This window comes from Gorilla gorilla, chromosome 13 (genome assembly GCF_029281585.2).
Source record: "Gorilla gorilla gorilla isolate KB3781 chromosome 13, NHGRI_mGorGor1-v2.1_pri, whole genome shotgun sequence".
Classification (NCBI taxonomy): domain Eukaryota; kingdom Metazoa; phylum Chordata; class Mammalia; order Primates; family Hominidae; genus Gorilla; species Gorilla gorilla.
The window spans coordinates 29,079,816-29,098,700 of NC_073237.2; the positions used below are offsets into that span (position 1 = coordinate 29,079,816).

The following is an 18,885-nucleotide window of genomic DNA, read 5'->3' on the forward strand; positions in this document are numbered from 1 at the left end:
GCTTAATGGGTTTACATTATTATAAAGTTTCTCTTTAGGCTGCTAAAGCTACCAACAAATATAACACCTCCTTCTGTGCAGTGCTGGATCTGCTGCTGACTGATGTATCCCTGAGAATGCAAGGTAGGAATACAAGTACAGTTTTTAAATGCCCAAATTATGTATCATTTGCAGAGAATGGAATTGGCAGGTTGAGGGCAGTGGGACCCCATGCACAAAAACCAAGGAAGCAAATAAATAAAACCACACTGTTCCAGAATTGGGTTTAAAAGAGCTTTAGGAACAGCATGGTTATGCCTGTTTCCCCTGACCGTGCTTACTTTGGCACCCAATGCTAGGGGTGATGTCTCTGGCTCTCTGTTCTTAAGACTAGACAGAAAAATATCCTACCCCACTTCTGAGACAGACTCTTTTATACCAAACAACAGCCTCTCTTGATTGGGTTAATAAATTTGGTTTCACGCTTTATTTTTGAAATTGAAAAAGAAAACATTATGTATGCCTCTTTCAACATAAAGCAAATCCACACCAAGACCACTTCACCATCCCAGAGCCTATAGCAGATAGTAGTTCTGGGGATGGTGTCTCACAGAAAGCAGCTGTGAACTCTACAGCAAAGTCTGAGAGCTTTGCTACTCCCACTCCCACCCTACCCTATCCCCAAAGCTCCCACATCATTCTAGACAAATCATGTATTAAGGTACATTTTGTTTCCTCCATCAGGAAGAGACATAATGCTGTGAACTTCTAATCAAAGACGTGTGACAACTCCCAACTCCATTCTTGCTGACAAATGCCTACTCCTTAAAACTTTCCAATTCAGGAAGAAACTCTCCCCACCACCTCCAGCCCCACCAATTTAATCCTGGGCCTCTGGGAGGAGGAGGCCTGTGGATGTTTTCTTTCAAAAGAAATATGCTGGTTTTCCCAAGAGGTAGCAAGCTACTGAGCCTTTAGTGAACACCAGTTGGCTGATTCTCTGCATCCCTAAAATTCTTCCTTTTCAGGTTGGCTAACTCTCACTACTCACCAGATCTGATAATACAGACTGACTTAGACTCTTGAAGGTAACTGGAGTCCCTTATTCTTCAAGTTACAAAAGTGCTCCATTTGCCACTTTATGTTATAAATATGTCCATTGAGGTGCTGAAGAACAGTCTTGAGTACACGTGGTTATGTAGAAGAAAACCAAATACGTGAATATGGAATCACTTTCAGATGCCAGTGAGAGGCAGCAGATAAGACTCCAAAACAGGATGAGATGAACCCTATGCCATCTCCACTGCTGTCTTACTACAGCCACCCATAAACTGGACATGGAGCCCAGAACCCTTAGACAGTTGCTGGCCCTAGATAATTTAGCAGCAGAGAGGTACAAGAAGGAAAATAGTTGCCCATTTTCACTACATCTTGTATCTTCCCTCTTAATATTTCAGTGCCATAAATGACCTGTTAGAAAATATAACAGTTTACTACTTTAAAACCTCCCTTGTCTCACAACCAAGTGAACACAGAAACAAAAGGGATAAGCGAAAGTATTCCACATCTGCTCATTAGGTAGTGCTTTCCTGACTTCCGCTCAGAGTTCTGAGCACCACCAGGTATTCCAGACAGGTGAGGTTCCAAAAAGTGTACAAAACATCCCACAGCCCCCGAAAACACCAATAAGATCAAAATGTTGAAGGACTACCCAATGATTACATAGAACTAAGTGATAAAAAGTCTAAGAAGGTAAACAATTTCCAACGCAAATACCTTGTAGAGCTGTGTGAAGATGTTAGGTGTAACTCCACATAACTAGTTGTAGTTGGGAAGCTTCTAAACAAACCAGCATAAAAGCAGGGAAAACAATCTTGATTTGAGTATAGGGAATGTCCCTAAATTGTGGCTCAGGTGGCCTGGGGACTCAAGTGTGAGGAAACAAAATGATGCTAGTACCCAAAGTAACAAAGGCAGTTTCAGATGGGCAGATAAGTATAAAAGGAATCCTCTGCCTCCAAAAGACTGGATTACATGAGAAGTAGGCCTATTTTAAAAGAAAAAATGTTCACAATACTTTAAGCTGAGATAAGGCAAATGACATCATTTGCGTGTAAATGCAAGAGAAGTAAAGGATAAAAAGCCTGAATTCCCGTGGGTGGTAGCAATACATTATCCAGCCAAGCAGCATAAAAATGCAATGAGGAAAATCTTCTTTGGGGCTTTGTATTTGAGGAAAGGGGAAGCTTATTTTCTCAAATAGGGAGAGGGTGTAAGCATTTGATTCAACATTCAACCAGCAAAACCAAGAATCACCAGTATTATAGCTACCACTTCCTCTAATCTAGGGTTATTACTCGTCCTGAAAATCCATGCACCAGAATCATTATTAAAGTACAACTGGGGATTTTTTTGGATGCAATTTTTTCAACAAATCATCCAAAATATTTTTTAAAAACTTTTATACACATTGTCTAATTATAATGTCAAAATAATGTGCTACAATTACTTCTGAAGACATAACACCCTCAAACATACTCTTGAGTAATACAGAATACAGCGTTTCACTCGTTGCCCAGGCTGGAGTGCAGTGGCACGATCCTGGCTCACCGCAACCTCCGCCTCCCAGGTTCAAGCAATTCTCCTGCCTCAGCCTCCCGAGTAGATGGGATTACAGGCATGTGCCACCATGCCCAGCTAATTTTGTATTTTTAGTAGAGACAGGGTTTCTTCATGTTGGTCAGGCTAGTCTTGAACTCCCGACCTCAGGTGATCTGCCCACCTTGGCCTCCCAAAGTGCTGGGATTACAGGTGTGAGCCACTGCACCCGGCCTACAACTCAGAATTTTTAATACTAATTTAAAATTGAGTCTATCGAGATAATTCATGTATACATAATTTGCTACGTAGGACACTTTTCCCCTCAAAAAAAGAAAGCGTATTCTCAATTACAGAGTATCTCAAAAACAGCTCAAAACAATTATTTTAGTTCTTTTCATGTATTTAGAACCCAAGATAAATTATGTACTACTTGAACTGGTTACGATACAGGCATCTAGCAATTATGTCTCCCTGTAGCAAAATGAAATAAATATGAGGAACTAAGAAATGTGTTTCTCTTTTAATAGATAGCAAATGACTGCTTCACATTAGACCCAAAAAATTCCTTGAAAATAATAGCTGCAACCCAAGCCAGCCAGGTAATATCCACCATTCTAGTAGGTTTACATGCATTATTCACTTAAATTCTATCAACAACCTACTGAGGTAGGTATTATTCTTGTATAGGTAAGAGATTCAGAAGGCGGGTGTAGTGTGAGCACCTGTAATCCCAACACTTTGGGAGGCTGAGGCAGGGGCATCACTTGAGCCCATGGGTTTCAGACCAGCCTGGGCAACATGGTGAGACCCCATCTTTACAAAAAACTTAAAAATTAGTCCAGGTGCTTTGGGGCACACCTATAATCTGAGCATTCTGGGAGGCCAAGTGGATTGCTTGAGCCCGGTAGTTTGAGACTGGCCTGGGAGACAAAGCAAAACCCCATCTCTCTACAAAAAAAATACAAAATCTTGAGCAGACACCGTGATGCACGCCTGTGGTCCCAGCTACCCGAGAGACTAAAGTGGAAGGATTGCTCAAGCCCGGGAGGTTGAGGCTGCGCTGAGCCATGACCACACCGCTTCATTCCAGCCTGGGCGACAGAGCAAGATCCTGTCTTAAAAAAAAAAAAAAAGAAAGAAATATAACAAAAAAACATTCAGAGGGATGATGGTTGTCAAGGTGAGGTGTAAAAACACATTTATTTGAATTTAAAAAGAAAGTAACATTTTTTCTGTCTTAAAAAATATATTGGTAAGATATGCTGAAATCTTTAATATATCTATTTTCTCAACTCTTTCTAAATAAATTGGATGGAACAAGGTACCCAAAGGAATGAGTAACAAACATAATCAACAGTCATTTGACACATCTTGAAGAGCTTCTATTACAAGTCAGGAAGCTTCCAATTCTTCACTTTTGATAAAGCTGGAGATTCTAATCAAGTTACTAGTTTTTGTATCAGTAAAAATGTTTAACAAATGATTGAATAAACAAATAAAGGGGGAAGAATAGATCAATCCATGCAGAAGAATTCAAAATAATTTATATAGATACCCTGGCTTCAAGGAGGTATAGCCACCCTCTCCTTAGTTGTGGGCTATGCATATTCCTTCCAAGGAGTACAGAATGAAAAGTTCAGGAAAGAGCAACTTTACAGTGGAGAAAAGCTAAAAATATTATTTCAGGCAGGTGATGAAAGGTATCCCATCAACAGGGATAAGCCACACTGATAGTAAATACTTCAGATATGACATAATGAAAATGGCACATTACTTCTCTGGTCTTTCTCTCCCAAACCTATAACCCTAGACTAATCATGAGAAAACACATAAGAAAAATCTCAACTGGCGGACATTGTACAAAATACCTGATCAGTACCCCCCAAAATTGTCATCAAAAACAAGAAAATTTATAATCAAGAGTTGCTTAATAGCTAGGTATGGTGGCATATACCTATAGTCACAGCTACTTGGGAGGCTGAGGTGAAAGGCTCACTTGAGCCCAGGAGGTCGAGGCTGCAGTGACCTGTGATCACACCGCTGCACACCAGTCTGGGTGATGGGAAGACACTGTCTCAAAGACAAGAGACAGAGACACAGACAGAGACAGACAGAGAGAGAGACAGAGACACAGAGAGAGAGGAGTTGCCCATGAAGACATGACTATTAAATATAATGTGATGAGCAGGGCACAGTGGCTCATGCCTATAATCCCAGTGCTTTGGGAGGCCAAGTGGGGAGGACTGCTTGAGGCCAGGAGTTTGAGACCAGCTGGGCAACTTAGTGAGACCCCATCTCTACAAAAAATTTAAATACATATACGTATACACATACATATATAGATATATATTTATACGTATGAAATATTTTGGAGCAAAACAACAACAGGTAAAAACAAAGGAAATGTGAAAGCGTATGGAATTCAGTTAGTTATAATGAATTAACATTGTTTATTAACTGCAACCAATGAATGACACTAATGTTAGATGGTAATAAAGAACCAGAGTAGAACTAGGATAAGTTAAGAGTAGGGATTCAGGCTTGAAAATCTATTCCTAAGTGAACATAGGGAAATGAGAATCATATACATTATTGTTTAGTAAATACAGCTCTTCAAAATGACGCATACATATTTCTTAAAGCTCTAGCTGAAGACAAAGAAACTGAATATAAGAAAGATGATTTTTTACATGTTAAAAGACAATACGTAATTTTATTTTACTAGGAGCAAAGACAATTAAGGAGATTAAGAATAACTCCAAAACCAGATTCCTCCTTACCTCACATTCTGAGTAGGATTCCACCTTTCAGAAGGCAGTTCTCCACTCTGTGGGTCATCTACAGGCGGATGAAGAATCGAAATGCATACATCTCCATTCTACAAGACACAAACATTATATTCAGTAAATACTCAAGAAGTGATGTACAAAAAGGGACATCGGTTCTAAAGTTTCCTTTATTCCTAGAAACTGTTTTTCATCAAAGGAGAAAACAATTCTGCTTTTTATGTTCAACATCAAAGATAAATAATAATTAAGCATTTAAAAAATATTTATTTTGACCAATCTCCAAGGTATATTTTCTAGTGAGAAGAATTACTATTCCTATAGAACAATCCTGATGAAACAAACGATCCCTATGTTTACTTAGGAACATTAAAATATAATATTTATTTTGACCAATCTCCAAGGTATATTTTCTAGTGAGAAGACTTACTATTCCTATAGTACAATCCTGATAAAAAATTGACTGGGGCTGGGCGCGGTGTCTCACGCCTGTAATCCTAGCACTTGGGAGGCCAAGGCGGGTGGATCACCTGAGGTCAGGAGTTTGAGACCAGCATGGCGAAACCCCATCTCTACTAAAAATACAAAAATTGGCTGGGCGCGGTGGCTCACGCCTGTAATCCCAGCACTTTGGGAGACCAAGGTGGGCGGATCACAAGGTCAGGAGTTCGAGACCAGCCTGAACAACATGGTGAAACCCCATCTCTACTAAAAATACAAAAATTAGCCGGGCGTGGTAGCATTCCCCTGTAATCCCAGCTACTCGGGAGGCTGGGGCAGGAGAATCGCTTGAACCTGGGAGGTGGGGGTTGCAGGGAGCCAAGATCACGCCAATGCACTCCATCCTGGGCAACAGAGGGAGACTCCGTCTCAAAAAAACAAAAACAAAAGACAAAAATTAGCCGGGTGTGGTGGCACGCGCCTGTAATCCCAGCTACTCAGGAGGCTGAGGCAGGAGAATCGCTTGAACCCGGGAGGCAGAGGTTGCAGTGAGCCAAGATAGTGCTCCGGCCTGGGCAACACAATGAGACTCCATCTTAAAAAAAAAAAAAGACAAACATAATAAATGAAGATTCAATTGTCTTAGAAGCAGCCAAATATATATCCCTTTGTTTTCAGATATATCTGTGTACCTAGAGTACATAAAAAGGAAGAAAAAATATCTAACCTTGCTTAATATCTACTCAGATAGATGCTATGTCAATAACCATGGCTTATATAAACCAAAAATATGCCTCACAGCAAATGTTAACATCCTCAAGATATGGTTGGAATGACTTCCCACTATGGCTATTATATTTTGCTTCATAAACTTAACATAACTTAATCCACAAGTACATTTAGGTTAATTCATACACATATGGATTGCCCACCATGTGCAATACAGAACACAATTCAATAGAAAAGATAAAGTTAGGTAAAATACAGTGACTTATCTCTTGGACTTAGCCTAACATGGAAGGTAAGATTTATTTATTTATTTAATTTCTTTCTGTCTTTAGAGATGGGAGTCTCACTGTGTTACCTAGGCTGTAGTGCAGTGATTATGCATAAGACAACCATGGTGCACTGCAGCCACTAACTCCTGGCCTCAAGTGATCCTCACACCTCAGTAGTCCCATAGCTGGGACTCTAGGGTGTGCTACCACACACGACTTAAGATTTATATTTTAAAAAAAACTGGAGGTATAACTATATAAAGTGCAAAAATCTTACATAGACAACCCAAATTTAGACACACAGAAACTATATGAATATATATGTAACCATTATCAATATAAAATATTTTTAAAATAAAATTAATACAAAATATTATATTCTAACACACTGCCTTATGGTTAGATACCATAAGGCATGTAAAAAGTTACTACAGATAAAAGAAGAGAGAGGCCAGGCATGGTGGCTCACATCTGTAATCCCAGCACTTTGGGAGGCTGAGGCAGGCAGAGCACAAGGTCAGGAGTTTAAGACCAGCCTGGCCAGTATGATGAAACCCCATCTCTACTAAAAATACAAAAATTAACTGGGCGTGGTGGCACCTGTAATCCCAGCTACTCAGGAGGCTGAGGCAGGAGAATCCCTTGAACCCGGGAGGCAGAGGTTGCAGTGAGCTGAGATCACGCCACTGCACTCCAGCCTGGGCAGCAGAGCGAGACTCCATCTCAAAACAAAAACAAAAACAAAAAGAAGAGAGCCGGGCGTGGTGGCTCACACCTGTAATCCCAGCACTTTGGGAGGCCAAGGCGGGCAGATCACCTGAGGTCAGGAGTTCGAGACCAGCCTGACCAACATGGAGAAAACCCATCTCTACTAAAAATACAAAATTAGCCAGGCGTGGTGGTGCATGCCTGTAATCCTAGCTACTCAGGAGGCTGAGACAGGAGAATCACTTGAACCCGGGAGGCGGAGGTTGCGGTGAGCCGAGATCGCGCCATTGCACTCCAGCTTGTGCTACAAAAGCGAAACTCTGTCTCCAAAAAAAAAAAAAGAGTTTTTCTGAATCCCAGCACTTTGGGAGGCCGAGGCCAGCAGATCACGAGGTCAGGAGATTGAAACCATCCTGGCTAACACGGTGAAACCCCATCTCTACTAAAAATACAAAAAATTAGCCAGGCGTGGTGGCAGACGCCCGTAGTCCCAGCTACTCAGGAGGCTGAGGCAAGAGAATGGCGTGAACCCAGGAGGCGGAGCTTGCAGTGAGCTGAGACTGCGCCACTGCACTCCAGCCTGGGCGACAGAGCGAGACTCCGTCTCAAAAAAAAAAAAAAAATTAGGCCACAGAAGTATGCTACTTGGTTCAGAGCGTAACATATATTAAAAAAACAAACAACAAAAAAACCCCACAAAAAACACAACCTTCTTAGTAGTGGAATGAACTCAACAGATTTGCATTTCAAAATGACATATTAGAAAACAGACATCCAAATTGACACAGACAATGGATTTGACAAAATCTAACACTCTTTCATGATAAAAACAATCAGAAAGCTATGAATAGATGGGTATTATCTTAACATGATAAAGGGCATTTATTAAAAACCCACAGTTGCTAGGCACGGTGGCTCACGCCTGTAACCCCAGGACTTTGGAAGGCCAAAGGGCAGATCACCAGGTCAGGAGATCAAGACCATCCTGGCTAACATGGTGAAACCCCGTCTCTACTAAAAATACAAAAAAAAAAATAGCCAGGCATGGCACAGCGCCGGTAGTCCCAGCTACTCAGAAGGCTGAGGCAGGAGAATCGCTTGAACCCAGGAGGCGGAGGTTGCAGTGAGCCGAGATCGTACTACTGCACTCCAGACTGGGCGACAGAGTAAGACTCCGTCTAAAAAAAAAACCAAAAAAACCCACAGCTAACATCATACTCAGTGGTGACAATGGTGAAAGACTAAAAGCTTTACTCCTAAGATCGGGAGCTTGACAAGGATGCCTGCTTTCACCACTGCTATTTAACATTGTACTGGAAATTTCTAACCAGAGTATTTAGACAAGGAAAAGAAAAAAAGGAAACTGAGTTGAAGGGGAGAAAAGCATCTCTATACACAGATGACATGATCCTATATAAGAAAGCTACAAAAGCTAATAAATTCAGGAAAGTTATAGGATACATAATCAAAACTCAGTCACTTTTATTTTTATAAACTAGCAAAAATAACCTAATAGGATATTATGAAAACAATTCCATTGATAATTGTCATTTAAAAGAATAGATCTGGCCAGGCGGGGTGGCTCACACCTGTAATCCCAGCACTTTGCGGGGCCGGGGCTGGCAGATCACTTGAGGCCAGGAGTTCGAGACCATCCTGGCCAACATGGTGAAACCCCGTCTCTACAAAAATACAAAAAATTTGCCAGACATGGTGGCTCATGCCTGTAATCCCAGCTGCTCAGCAGGTTGAGGCAGGAGAATCGCTTGAACCCAGGAGGCAGAGGTTACAGTGAGCTGAGTACGAGCCACTGCACTCCAGCCTAGGCAACAGAGCGAGACTCCATCTCAAAAAAAAAAAAAAAGAGAGAGAGAGAGAGAGAGAGAGAATAAATCTAGTCATGGAAGGGAAAAGACTTGTATGTTGAAAACTACAAAACGGTGCTCAAAGAAATTTTAAAAGACCTGAAAAAATGTAGAGTTATGATGTTAAGATGGTTCTATTCCCCAGTTTGATCTACAGGTTCATTCAACACGATCCTTATCAAATCCTACCTTCCCATTTTACAGTTATTGACAAGGTAATCCTAAAATTTATATAGCAATTTAAGGGACCCAAAGAGCCAAAACAATTTGGAAAAAGCAAAAGTTGGAGGATTCACACTTCCTAATTTTAAAAATTACTACAAAGACAACCATGTTGTTCAGTACTGGCATAATGACAGACATATAAACCAATGGAATATAATTTACAATTGAGAGTCCAGAAATAATCCAATACATTGATGGCCAATTGATTTTGACAAGGATGCCAAGTCCATTCAATGGCGGAAAAAACAGACTCTTCAATAAATGGTGGTGGGACAACTGGATTTCTACAAACAAAAAAATGCAACTGAACTCCTACCTCATGTCATATACAAAAATTAACTGAAAATAGATCAAAGACTTGGAAATAACTGCACTTCATTAAAATGGAAAACTTTTATGCATCTAAAGGACATTATCAACAAAGTGAAAAGGCAACCTATAGAATGGGAGAAAACATTTGCAAATCATATATCTGATAAAGGTTTAATATGTATAATATATAAGGAATTCCTAAAACTCAGTAACAAAAAGATATCCATTTCAATAATAGGGAAGGCCAGGTACAGTGGCTCATGCCTGTAATTCCACCACTGTGGGAGGCTGAGCGGGGAGGACTGCTTGAGGCCAGGAGTTCCAGACCAGCCTGGGTGACATAAAGAGACAAGGTCTCACTTTGTCTCTCAGGCTGGAGTGCAGTGGTGCAATCTCAGCTCACTGCAGCCTCTACCTCCCGGGTTCAAGTGATCCTTCCACTTCAGCCTCCCAAGTACCTGGGACCACAGATGAGAGCCAGCAAACCTGGATAATTTTTAAAATTTTTTTATAGTGATGGAGTTGCGCTGTTACTCAGGATTGTCCTGACTTCTGAGCTCAAGCAATCCTTCCACCTTGGCCACACAAACTGCTGAGATTACAGGTGTGAGCCACCACACGTGGCCCCCCCCAAAATTTTACTAGTCAGGTGTAGTGGCACACACTTGTAGTCCCAGCTACTTGGGAGGTGGACGTGGGAGGACTGCTTGGGCCCAGGAGTTTGAGGCTGCAGTGAGCCGTGATTGGGCCACTCCAGCCTGGGCAACAGAGCAAGACCCCATTCCCCCAAAATAAATGAAAAATAAAAAATGAGCTAGGACAGACATTTCTCCAAAGAAGGTATACAAATGGCCAATAAGCACATGAAAAGATGCTCAACATAAGCCATGTGGGTAATGCAAAGCAAAACCACAATGAGCTACCACTTTACACCCACTTAAGATAGCTATATTTTGTCCTTTTTTTTTAAATATAGAGATGGGGATCTTGCTATGTTGCCCAGGCTGGTCTCAAACTCCCAGCCTCAAGCAATCCTCCTGCCTTGGCCTTTAAAAGTGCTGAAATTACAGATGTGAGCCACTGCACCTAGCCTTTTTTTAAAAAAAGGAAAATAACAAGTGTTGGTAAGGATGTAAAGAAACTGGAACACACACACACTGCTGGTGGGAATGTAAACAGTTCAGCTGCTATGGGACAAAATTTGGCAGTCCATTTAAAAGATGGCTGGGCACAGTGGCTCACATGCCTGTAATCCCAGCACTAATAGGAAAATGGGTTTAAAAAAGAAGAAAAAAGAAGGAAGAAAAAGTCACCTGGGCACAGTGGCTCACACCTGTAATCCCAGCACTTTGGGAGGCCAGGGCAGGTGAATCACTTGATGCCAGGAGTTCTAGATCAGCCTGGCCAACATGGCAAAATCCCGTCTCTACTAAAAATACAAAAAATAGCTGGGCGTGGTGGTGCACACCTGTAATCCCAGCTACTTGGGTGGTTGAGGCACGAGAATAGCTTGGGGCCAGGAGCAGAGGTTGCAGTGAACTGAGATCCTGACACTGCATCCCAGCCTGGGCAACAGAGTGAGACTCTGTCTCAAAAAATAAATAAATAAATAAATAAAAAGTTAAACATAGAATTCCCATTTAACCCCACAATTCCACTCCTAGGTATGTAACCCAAAGAACTGAAAACAGGTACTCAAAAACTACATGCACATGCATGTTCAGAGCAGCACTATTCACATATACAAAAGGGAGCAACAATCCAAATGTGTCCATCAAAAGACAAATGTAGAAACAAATTGTGGTATATCTATATAATGCAATATTCTTCAGCCATGAAGAGGAATGAAGTACTGATACATACTACAAGGTGGATGAATCTCCAAAATATTGTGCTGAGTGAAACAAGCCAGACACAAAATGTCACATACTATATGACGCTATTTATACTAAATATCTGCAATATGTAAATCTATAGAGACAGCAGATGAGTGGTTGCCGGAGATTGAGGCAACATGGGAATGGAGAGAAATTACTTCACATGTAGTGTATTTTAAGTTGGAGTGATGGAAACGCTTTACCACTACATAGAGGTATTAATAGTTGTACAACATTATGAACATACTAAATGCTATTGAATTGATTATTTATTTACTTATTTATTTATGAATGAAGGATACAGTCTTGCTCTGTCACCCAGGCTGGTGCAGTAGCATGATTATAGCTCACTGCAACTTTGAACTCTTGGGCTCAAGGGACCTCCCTGCAAATTGTTTACTTTAAATGGTTAATTTTATGTATGTGAATTTCATCTCAATAAATTCTTTTTTTTTTAATGAGGAAGTTATTGGACTCTAGAATGGGGATTCTAAAAGATAAAATGAAGAATTATCTAGCCTACACCCCATCCAAATCCAATTAAATAAAAATTTCCAGGATTCTTTTTAATAACTTCTCCACATGATTCTGATATATGGCCAAATTTGGGCATGTCAATACTTAGGAAACCTTTTCCCTATACCTTAAAATGTTAAGAGAAAATGGATAAGATCTGTAAATCCAAGAATTACATAAATATGCATAAAATCCTGCTTGTGACAAGTTATTTACAAACCAGAGCTCAGCTCTGAAAAGTACAAATTTAGTGGCCTAAATACTAACATATTCTAAATGATGGCTAATGTACCATATAGATAAACCTATAAATGTATATCCCCATAGAGCAACTTATAAAAAGCTCCATACTGTGTTCTACAACACACTATTAATAAAATAATCAGCAATTTTTTTCTCTGAACTTTCCCCTCAATTTTGTAATGAACCCAAAACTGCTCTAAAAATTAATGTCTATTATAAAAAATGTTTAGGTACTAATGAACAGTGAAATTCTATGTGTTGCCTTATCTGTGAAGTCTGTAGTAAAGAAAGTGTTATATGAACTCTCATTGTAATACAGTTTGTGAAAAATATGGTGCTCATTAGTTGTCTACTTTTTAACAATATGACCAGAATGTAACCAGTAACATATATATTAAGGCTCACTAAACACAGTGCAAAACAGAAAGGAAATAGATTGTGCAGTACCATCACTGATGACAAATTCGCAAAGCAGAAAGGAAATAGATTGTGCAGTACAATCACTGATGACAAATTCCTATCAAATTTCCTTAGTTTTCCTAGTTCTCCATTGATACTAATGCATTTCACAAATATGGTAATGATGAAAATATAAATATATATATACACGCACACATACATATACACAGTTCACTGCAGCCTCGACCTTCTAGGCTCAAGTGACCCTCCCACCTCAGCCTTCCAAGTAGCTGGGACTACAGGCATGTGCCACTACACCTGGTGAACTTGCCTCAGCCTCCCAAAGTGCTGGGATTATAGGCATAAGCCACTGTGCCCAGCCAACAACAACAGAAAGTTTTGCAGCTTTAACTCAAGGAGAAGACAATTTTAAAATAAATCCACTCATGTAACACAACAGTTATTTACAACTTTTGGGGGCTGCAGTAATATATCTATACATTTATTTAATAAACTGTGACCAAAGCGCTTGTCTTTTGATTTATTTATTTATTTATTTTTTGAGACAGGAGTCTCACTCTGTTGCCCAGGCTGGAGTGCAGTGGTGCAATCTTGGCTCACTGCAACCTCTGCCTCCTGGGTTCAAGCGATTCTCATGCCTCAGCCTCCCGAGCAACTGGGATTACAGGTGTGCGCCACCATGCTCAGCTAATTTTTTCTATTTTTAGTAGAGGTGGGATTTCACTGTGTTGGCCAGGCTAGTCCTGAACTCCCGGCCTCTAGTGGTCCGCCTACCTCGGCCTCCCAAAGTGGTAGGATTACAGGCATGAGCCACCACACCTGACCACACCTGTCTTTTTAAAAACATAAGAGCTGGGCGTGGTGGCTCACTGCTGTAATCCCAGCACTTTGGGAGGCCGAGGCAGGTGGGTCACGAAGTCAGAAGTTCGAGACCAGACTGGCCAAGATGTAAAACGGCATCTCCACTAAAAATACAAAAATTAGCCGGGCGGGCACCTGTAATCCCAGCTACTCAGAAGGCTGAGGCAGGAGAATCGCTTGAACCCGGGAGGCGGAGGTCTCAAAAAAAAAAAAAACACAAAAAAACACAACAACAACAAAAAACATGACGTAAGAAACTATTTTTGGCCAGATGGGGTCTCTAGATCTCTATTACCACAAATACCAACACTGGCCCTCAAAAATTTCAATTCTGATACCATTTCCATACTGCTATGAAGGTTAATAGTCATGTGAGAAGAGTTTCTTATGATTCCTTTGACAACATCAAATTTAATTCCTAAATATGATTTGTCACTTCTTCCCCCACCCACCCCCTCCCTGCAAGACGGAGTCTTGCTCTGTCGCCCAGGCTGGAGTATAATGGCATGATCTCAGCTCACTGCAACCTCTGCCTCCTGGGTTCAAGCAATTCTCTTGCCTCAGCCTCCTGAGTAGCTGGGATTACAGGCACCTGCCACTGCGCCTGGCTAATTTTTGTATTTTTAGTAGAGACGGAGTTCCACCATGTTGGCCAGGCTGGTCTCAAACTCCTGACCTCATGATCTGCCTGCCTCGGCCTCCCAAAGTGCTGGGACTACAGGCGTGAGCCACCGAGCCCGGCCTTAGCTCGATCTCAGCTCACTGCAACCTCTGCCTCCCGGGTTCAAGCCGATCCTCCTGCCTTATCCTGCTGAGTAGCTGGGATTACAGGCGCGTGCCACCACACCCGGCTGATGTTTGTATTTTTAGTAAAGACGGGGTTTCACCATGTTGACCAAGCTGGTCTTGAACTCCTCAACTCAGCCTCCCAAAGTGCTGGGATTATAGGGTGAGCCACTGCGCCCGGCCTATCACTTCTTTAAAAACAAAACATTTGTGTGTGAAAAATATCTACACATTTATGGGATATGCATGCATTTTATTGTAGAAAAATTCATTATGAATATGGAAAAAATTTTATATCATGATCTAATGGTATCTCTTGAAAGAACTAAATAGCCTATGTACTGAAAAAAAAGTGGAAAGGGGAGTGTAATTACCTACCTACACTTCTTTCCTGTAGAGCTTTGACTCCTTTATCCTATTCTTCATTTTCTTTTTTGAGAGGTGTTTGGGAATTAGATAACTGAGATGGAAATAGTATGTATATGGCTTTAAGAGCAATTAACTCTCTGCTGGGTGTGGTGGCTCACGCCTGTAACCCCAGCACTTTGGGAGGCCGAGGTGGGAGGATCACAATCAGGAGTTAGAGACCAGCCTGACCAATATGGTGAAACACCGTCTCTACTAAAAATACAAAACTTAGCTGGGTGTGGTGGCGCACACCTGTAGTCCCAGCTACTCAGGAGGCTGGGGCAGAAGAATCCTTGAAGGGAGGCAGAAGTTGCAGTGAGCCGAAATCATGCCACCACACTCCAGCCTGGGTGACAGAACGAGACTCCATCTCAAAAACACAAAAGTAATTAGCTCTCAATTGCAACACAAAAGTTTGCTCCTTCTCACTTCTCTCTTGCTACCTAAAATCTATATATACACCACGTAACTGTAAAGGCAAAAGCCTTTAATTATTAGACAGGGACATTGTTATGGTCTGAATTTTGGTGTCACCCATGAATGGGATTAGCACCCTTATGAAAGAGGCAAGAGAGGGCCGGGCACGGTGGCTCACGCTTGTAATCCCAGCACTTTGGGAGGCCAAGGTGGGCGGATCATGAGGCCAGGCAATCGAGACCATCCTGGCTAACACGGTGAAACCCTGTCTCTACTAAAAATAAAAAAAAGAAAGAGGCAAGAGAGAACTGCCTTGCCTCTTCTCCCACAAAGATGCAACAAAACAGGCTTGAAAAACAAGCCCTCAACAGACCAAATGTGCTGGTGGCTTGGTCTTGGAATTCCCAGCCTCCAGAATTGTGAGCAATAAATTTCTGTTGTTAATATATTATCCAGTCTAAAAAATGTACTAAGACAAATACCAAAATACTGCTGTGCGTACTGAACTCAGTTTGAACTTAGGAAACAATGAATTATTTCTACAGACTCTTTCCTACAAAAGGAGGATAATGTTGTTACACAGAACAGTGTAGTCACTATTGTTTATTTATATTATGTCAAATATTAAACAATATTTAGAAAGCTTATTTCTAAAAAGAAAACTATATATCATTTCAGTACCAGTCTGTTCTGTCTGAAAAAGAAAAATTAAGATATCTTACATAAGAAACAGACTGTGGAAAATGACACAGCTGCCCCAATGTGCTCATTTATACAGAATGAACTCCAAATTCAAGACCCTACAGCGAGTTCTCCATTTCTTGCCTAAAAGCAATTTAAAGGTGGCCGGGCATGGCAGCTTACCCTGTAATCCCAGCACTTTGGGAGGCCAAGGCAGGTGGATCACTTGGGGTCAGAAGTTCAAGGCCACTCTGGCCGACATGGTGAAACATTGTCTCTGCTAAAAATACAAAAATTAGCCAGGTGTGGTCGTGCACACCTGTAGTCCCAGCTACCCAAGAAGCTGAGACAGGAGAATCGCTTGAACCCAGGAGGTGGCGGTTTCAGTTAGCTGAAATCGCACCACTGCACTCCAGCCTGGGTGACAGAGATTCCGTCTCAAATAACAAATAAATAAATAAAATAAAAGTAATTTAAAGGTGATGTTAGCTCAGTTTCTGGAGCAAAGGTACTTCCAACATCCACAGGGCCAAAAAAAAGAACTGATGCATGACTAAGATGGCAAGAATCTAAAGCAATTTCAATGCTTGGGATGCTGCTACTAAAAAATGAGACCACTGCAAAACCATACTGCAAATAAAAGATTACAGAATTTTTTTTTGTTTTTTTGTTTTTTGAAATCGACAGAGCTGGCAGGCAGAAAATAAGTAAAGACATAGCTGGACTCAGCAACACCATTCTTCAAGTGTATATAATGAGCATTATAGACTACTACACTCGTAACTGCAGATTACACATTGTTCTTGAGTTCACATGGAACTTTCATGAAGATATATCACATTCTGGGCCATAAGGCACATACTGACAAATTTTTAAAAATAGAAATCATACAATGTCTGCTTTCAGATCACAACGGAATTTAACTGGAAGTTCCTAACAGAAAGATACCTGCAAAATCCCCAAAACATTTGGAGATTTAAAAACACACTTTTAGAATAGTAGGCCAGGCGCGGTGGCTCACACCTGTAATCCCGGCACTTTGGGAGGCCGAGGTGGGTGGATCACGAGGTCAGGAATTCAAGAACAGCCTGGCCAACATGGTGAAACCCCATCTCTACTAAAAATACAAAAATTAGCTGGGCATGGTGGCGCATGCCTGTAATCCCAGCTACTCGGAAGGCTGAAGCAGGAGAACTGCTTGAACTGGGAGCCGGAAAGCAGAGGTAGCAGTGAGCGAGATTGCGCCACTGCACTCCAGCCTGGGCTACAGAGCGAGACTGTCTCAAAAACAAACAAACAAACAAAAAAGCACACTTATAGAATAGTGAAGAGTAGCCTCAAAAGAAAAAAACTAGCGGGCCCTCATATATCAACCTGAGAAACAGAATGCATTATTCTAGTATCCTTATGGATCAGCCCAAAGCTAAATACGTTTCATCAACAAAGCTAGAAATGCTTCCCCCAGGCATGTGCACTTGTCTAGTAGAAGAACCTCACCTTGAATTTATTCCAAAAGAGCCTCTCAAATGTTCAGCAGCAATTCCTAAAAGGAGGCCAGTCCAAATGTAATGGGATAAATCCCGCTCCCCCCACCAAAAGCTGAATCTCTCACCCATAGGAACAGGTGACCCTTGCTGTGAAGTTAGAGGATAGGCACACAAATAAATTTATATTTACATTATCTACTAAATTTTTAAATGCACATGTTAAAGACATGTGTATTATAACCCTAGCAATGAACAGCAAAAGTCTAAAGCCCAAATCCTTTACTTTATCCTTTATCCTGTAGAATATACACAGGATATTATAAAACTACACTAATGTTAAATAATTAATCCAGAAACTGTTAACTGAAGTGCAAAATCATTAATATTTCTCTATGGCTACAAAAGCCTAACTATCAAAGTGTGCTGAGATAGGCTATTTTAAAGTACTGATTTAAAAAAAAAATCTTCAGAGAAATTTATGATGGATGTCTCTTACCTCATAAATGTTGGGGTGCCACATTTTGGTCAAGAATCTGAAGGTAGGTGGTGAATAGGGGTAGTCAATAGGAAATTTAATATGCGCCTGAAAAGAAAAAAAATGAAATGCTAATAAATGAGACTATAACTTATTCATCTGCCTAATAATTCACCCTACTACACCCCACAGAAACAAAGCTCCTTTCATAGAGTAAACTCTTGAGATTAAAGTAGCTCAGACATACTTTGTTATCCCCAGTGCCAGGGTCATTAGTAAGTTCTTACAGCACCCCTTCAAATATTTATAAAAGCCTTTTTTTTTTTTTTTTTTTTTAAGACGGAGTCTCACTCTGTCAGCAGGCTGGAGTGCAGTGACGTGACCTCAGCTCACTGCAACCTCCACCTCCCAGGTTCAAGCGATTCTCCTGCCTCAGCCTCCCGAGTAGCTGGGACTACAGGTGCACGCCACCACGTCCAGCTAATTTTTGTATTTTTAGTAGAGACGGGGTTTCACCATGTTGGCCAGGATGGTCTCAATCTCTTGACCTTGTGATCCACCTGCCTTGGCCTCCCAAAGTGCTGGGATTACAGGTGTGAGCCACCGTGCCCTGCCCCTATAAAAGGCTATTTTAAGTCACCAAAACTCACACTCACTCACATACACAAACATACATAAATATAATTTTAACTTGGCTCACGAGTGAAAAACAGTACTCTCTGTACATTTTATTTTTATAACAAAATAATCTAATTTTAGAGTACACAATATGGAACAATGGTATTTTTCTTTTTACTCA

The 18,885-nt window shown here is 41.0% G+C and overlaps 1 protein-coding gene across 2 annotated transcripts in view; it reads right to left on the bottom strand.

Annotated features, from left to right (window-relative positions):
• Nucleotides 1-18,885, bottom strand: part of UBE2R2 (ubiquitin conjugating enzyme E2 R2) — a 97,785-nt gene that overhangs the window by 12,302 nt on the left and 66,598 nt on the right. For both annotated transcript variants that reach the window (XM_055351706.2, XM_055351705.2), the window contains exons 2-3: nt 18,108-18,194; nt 5,361-5,458 (exon numbers count right to left, since the gene is read on the bottom strand). In XM_055351706.2, coding sequence (XP_055207681.1) covers nt 5,361-5,458; nt 18,108-18,194 — 185 coding nt within the window. The remainder of the gene's footprint in view (nt 1-5,360; nt 5,459-18,107; nt 18,195-18,885) is intronic.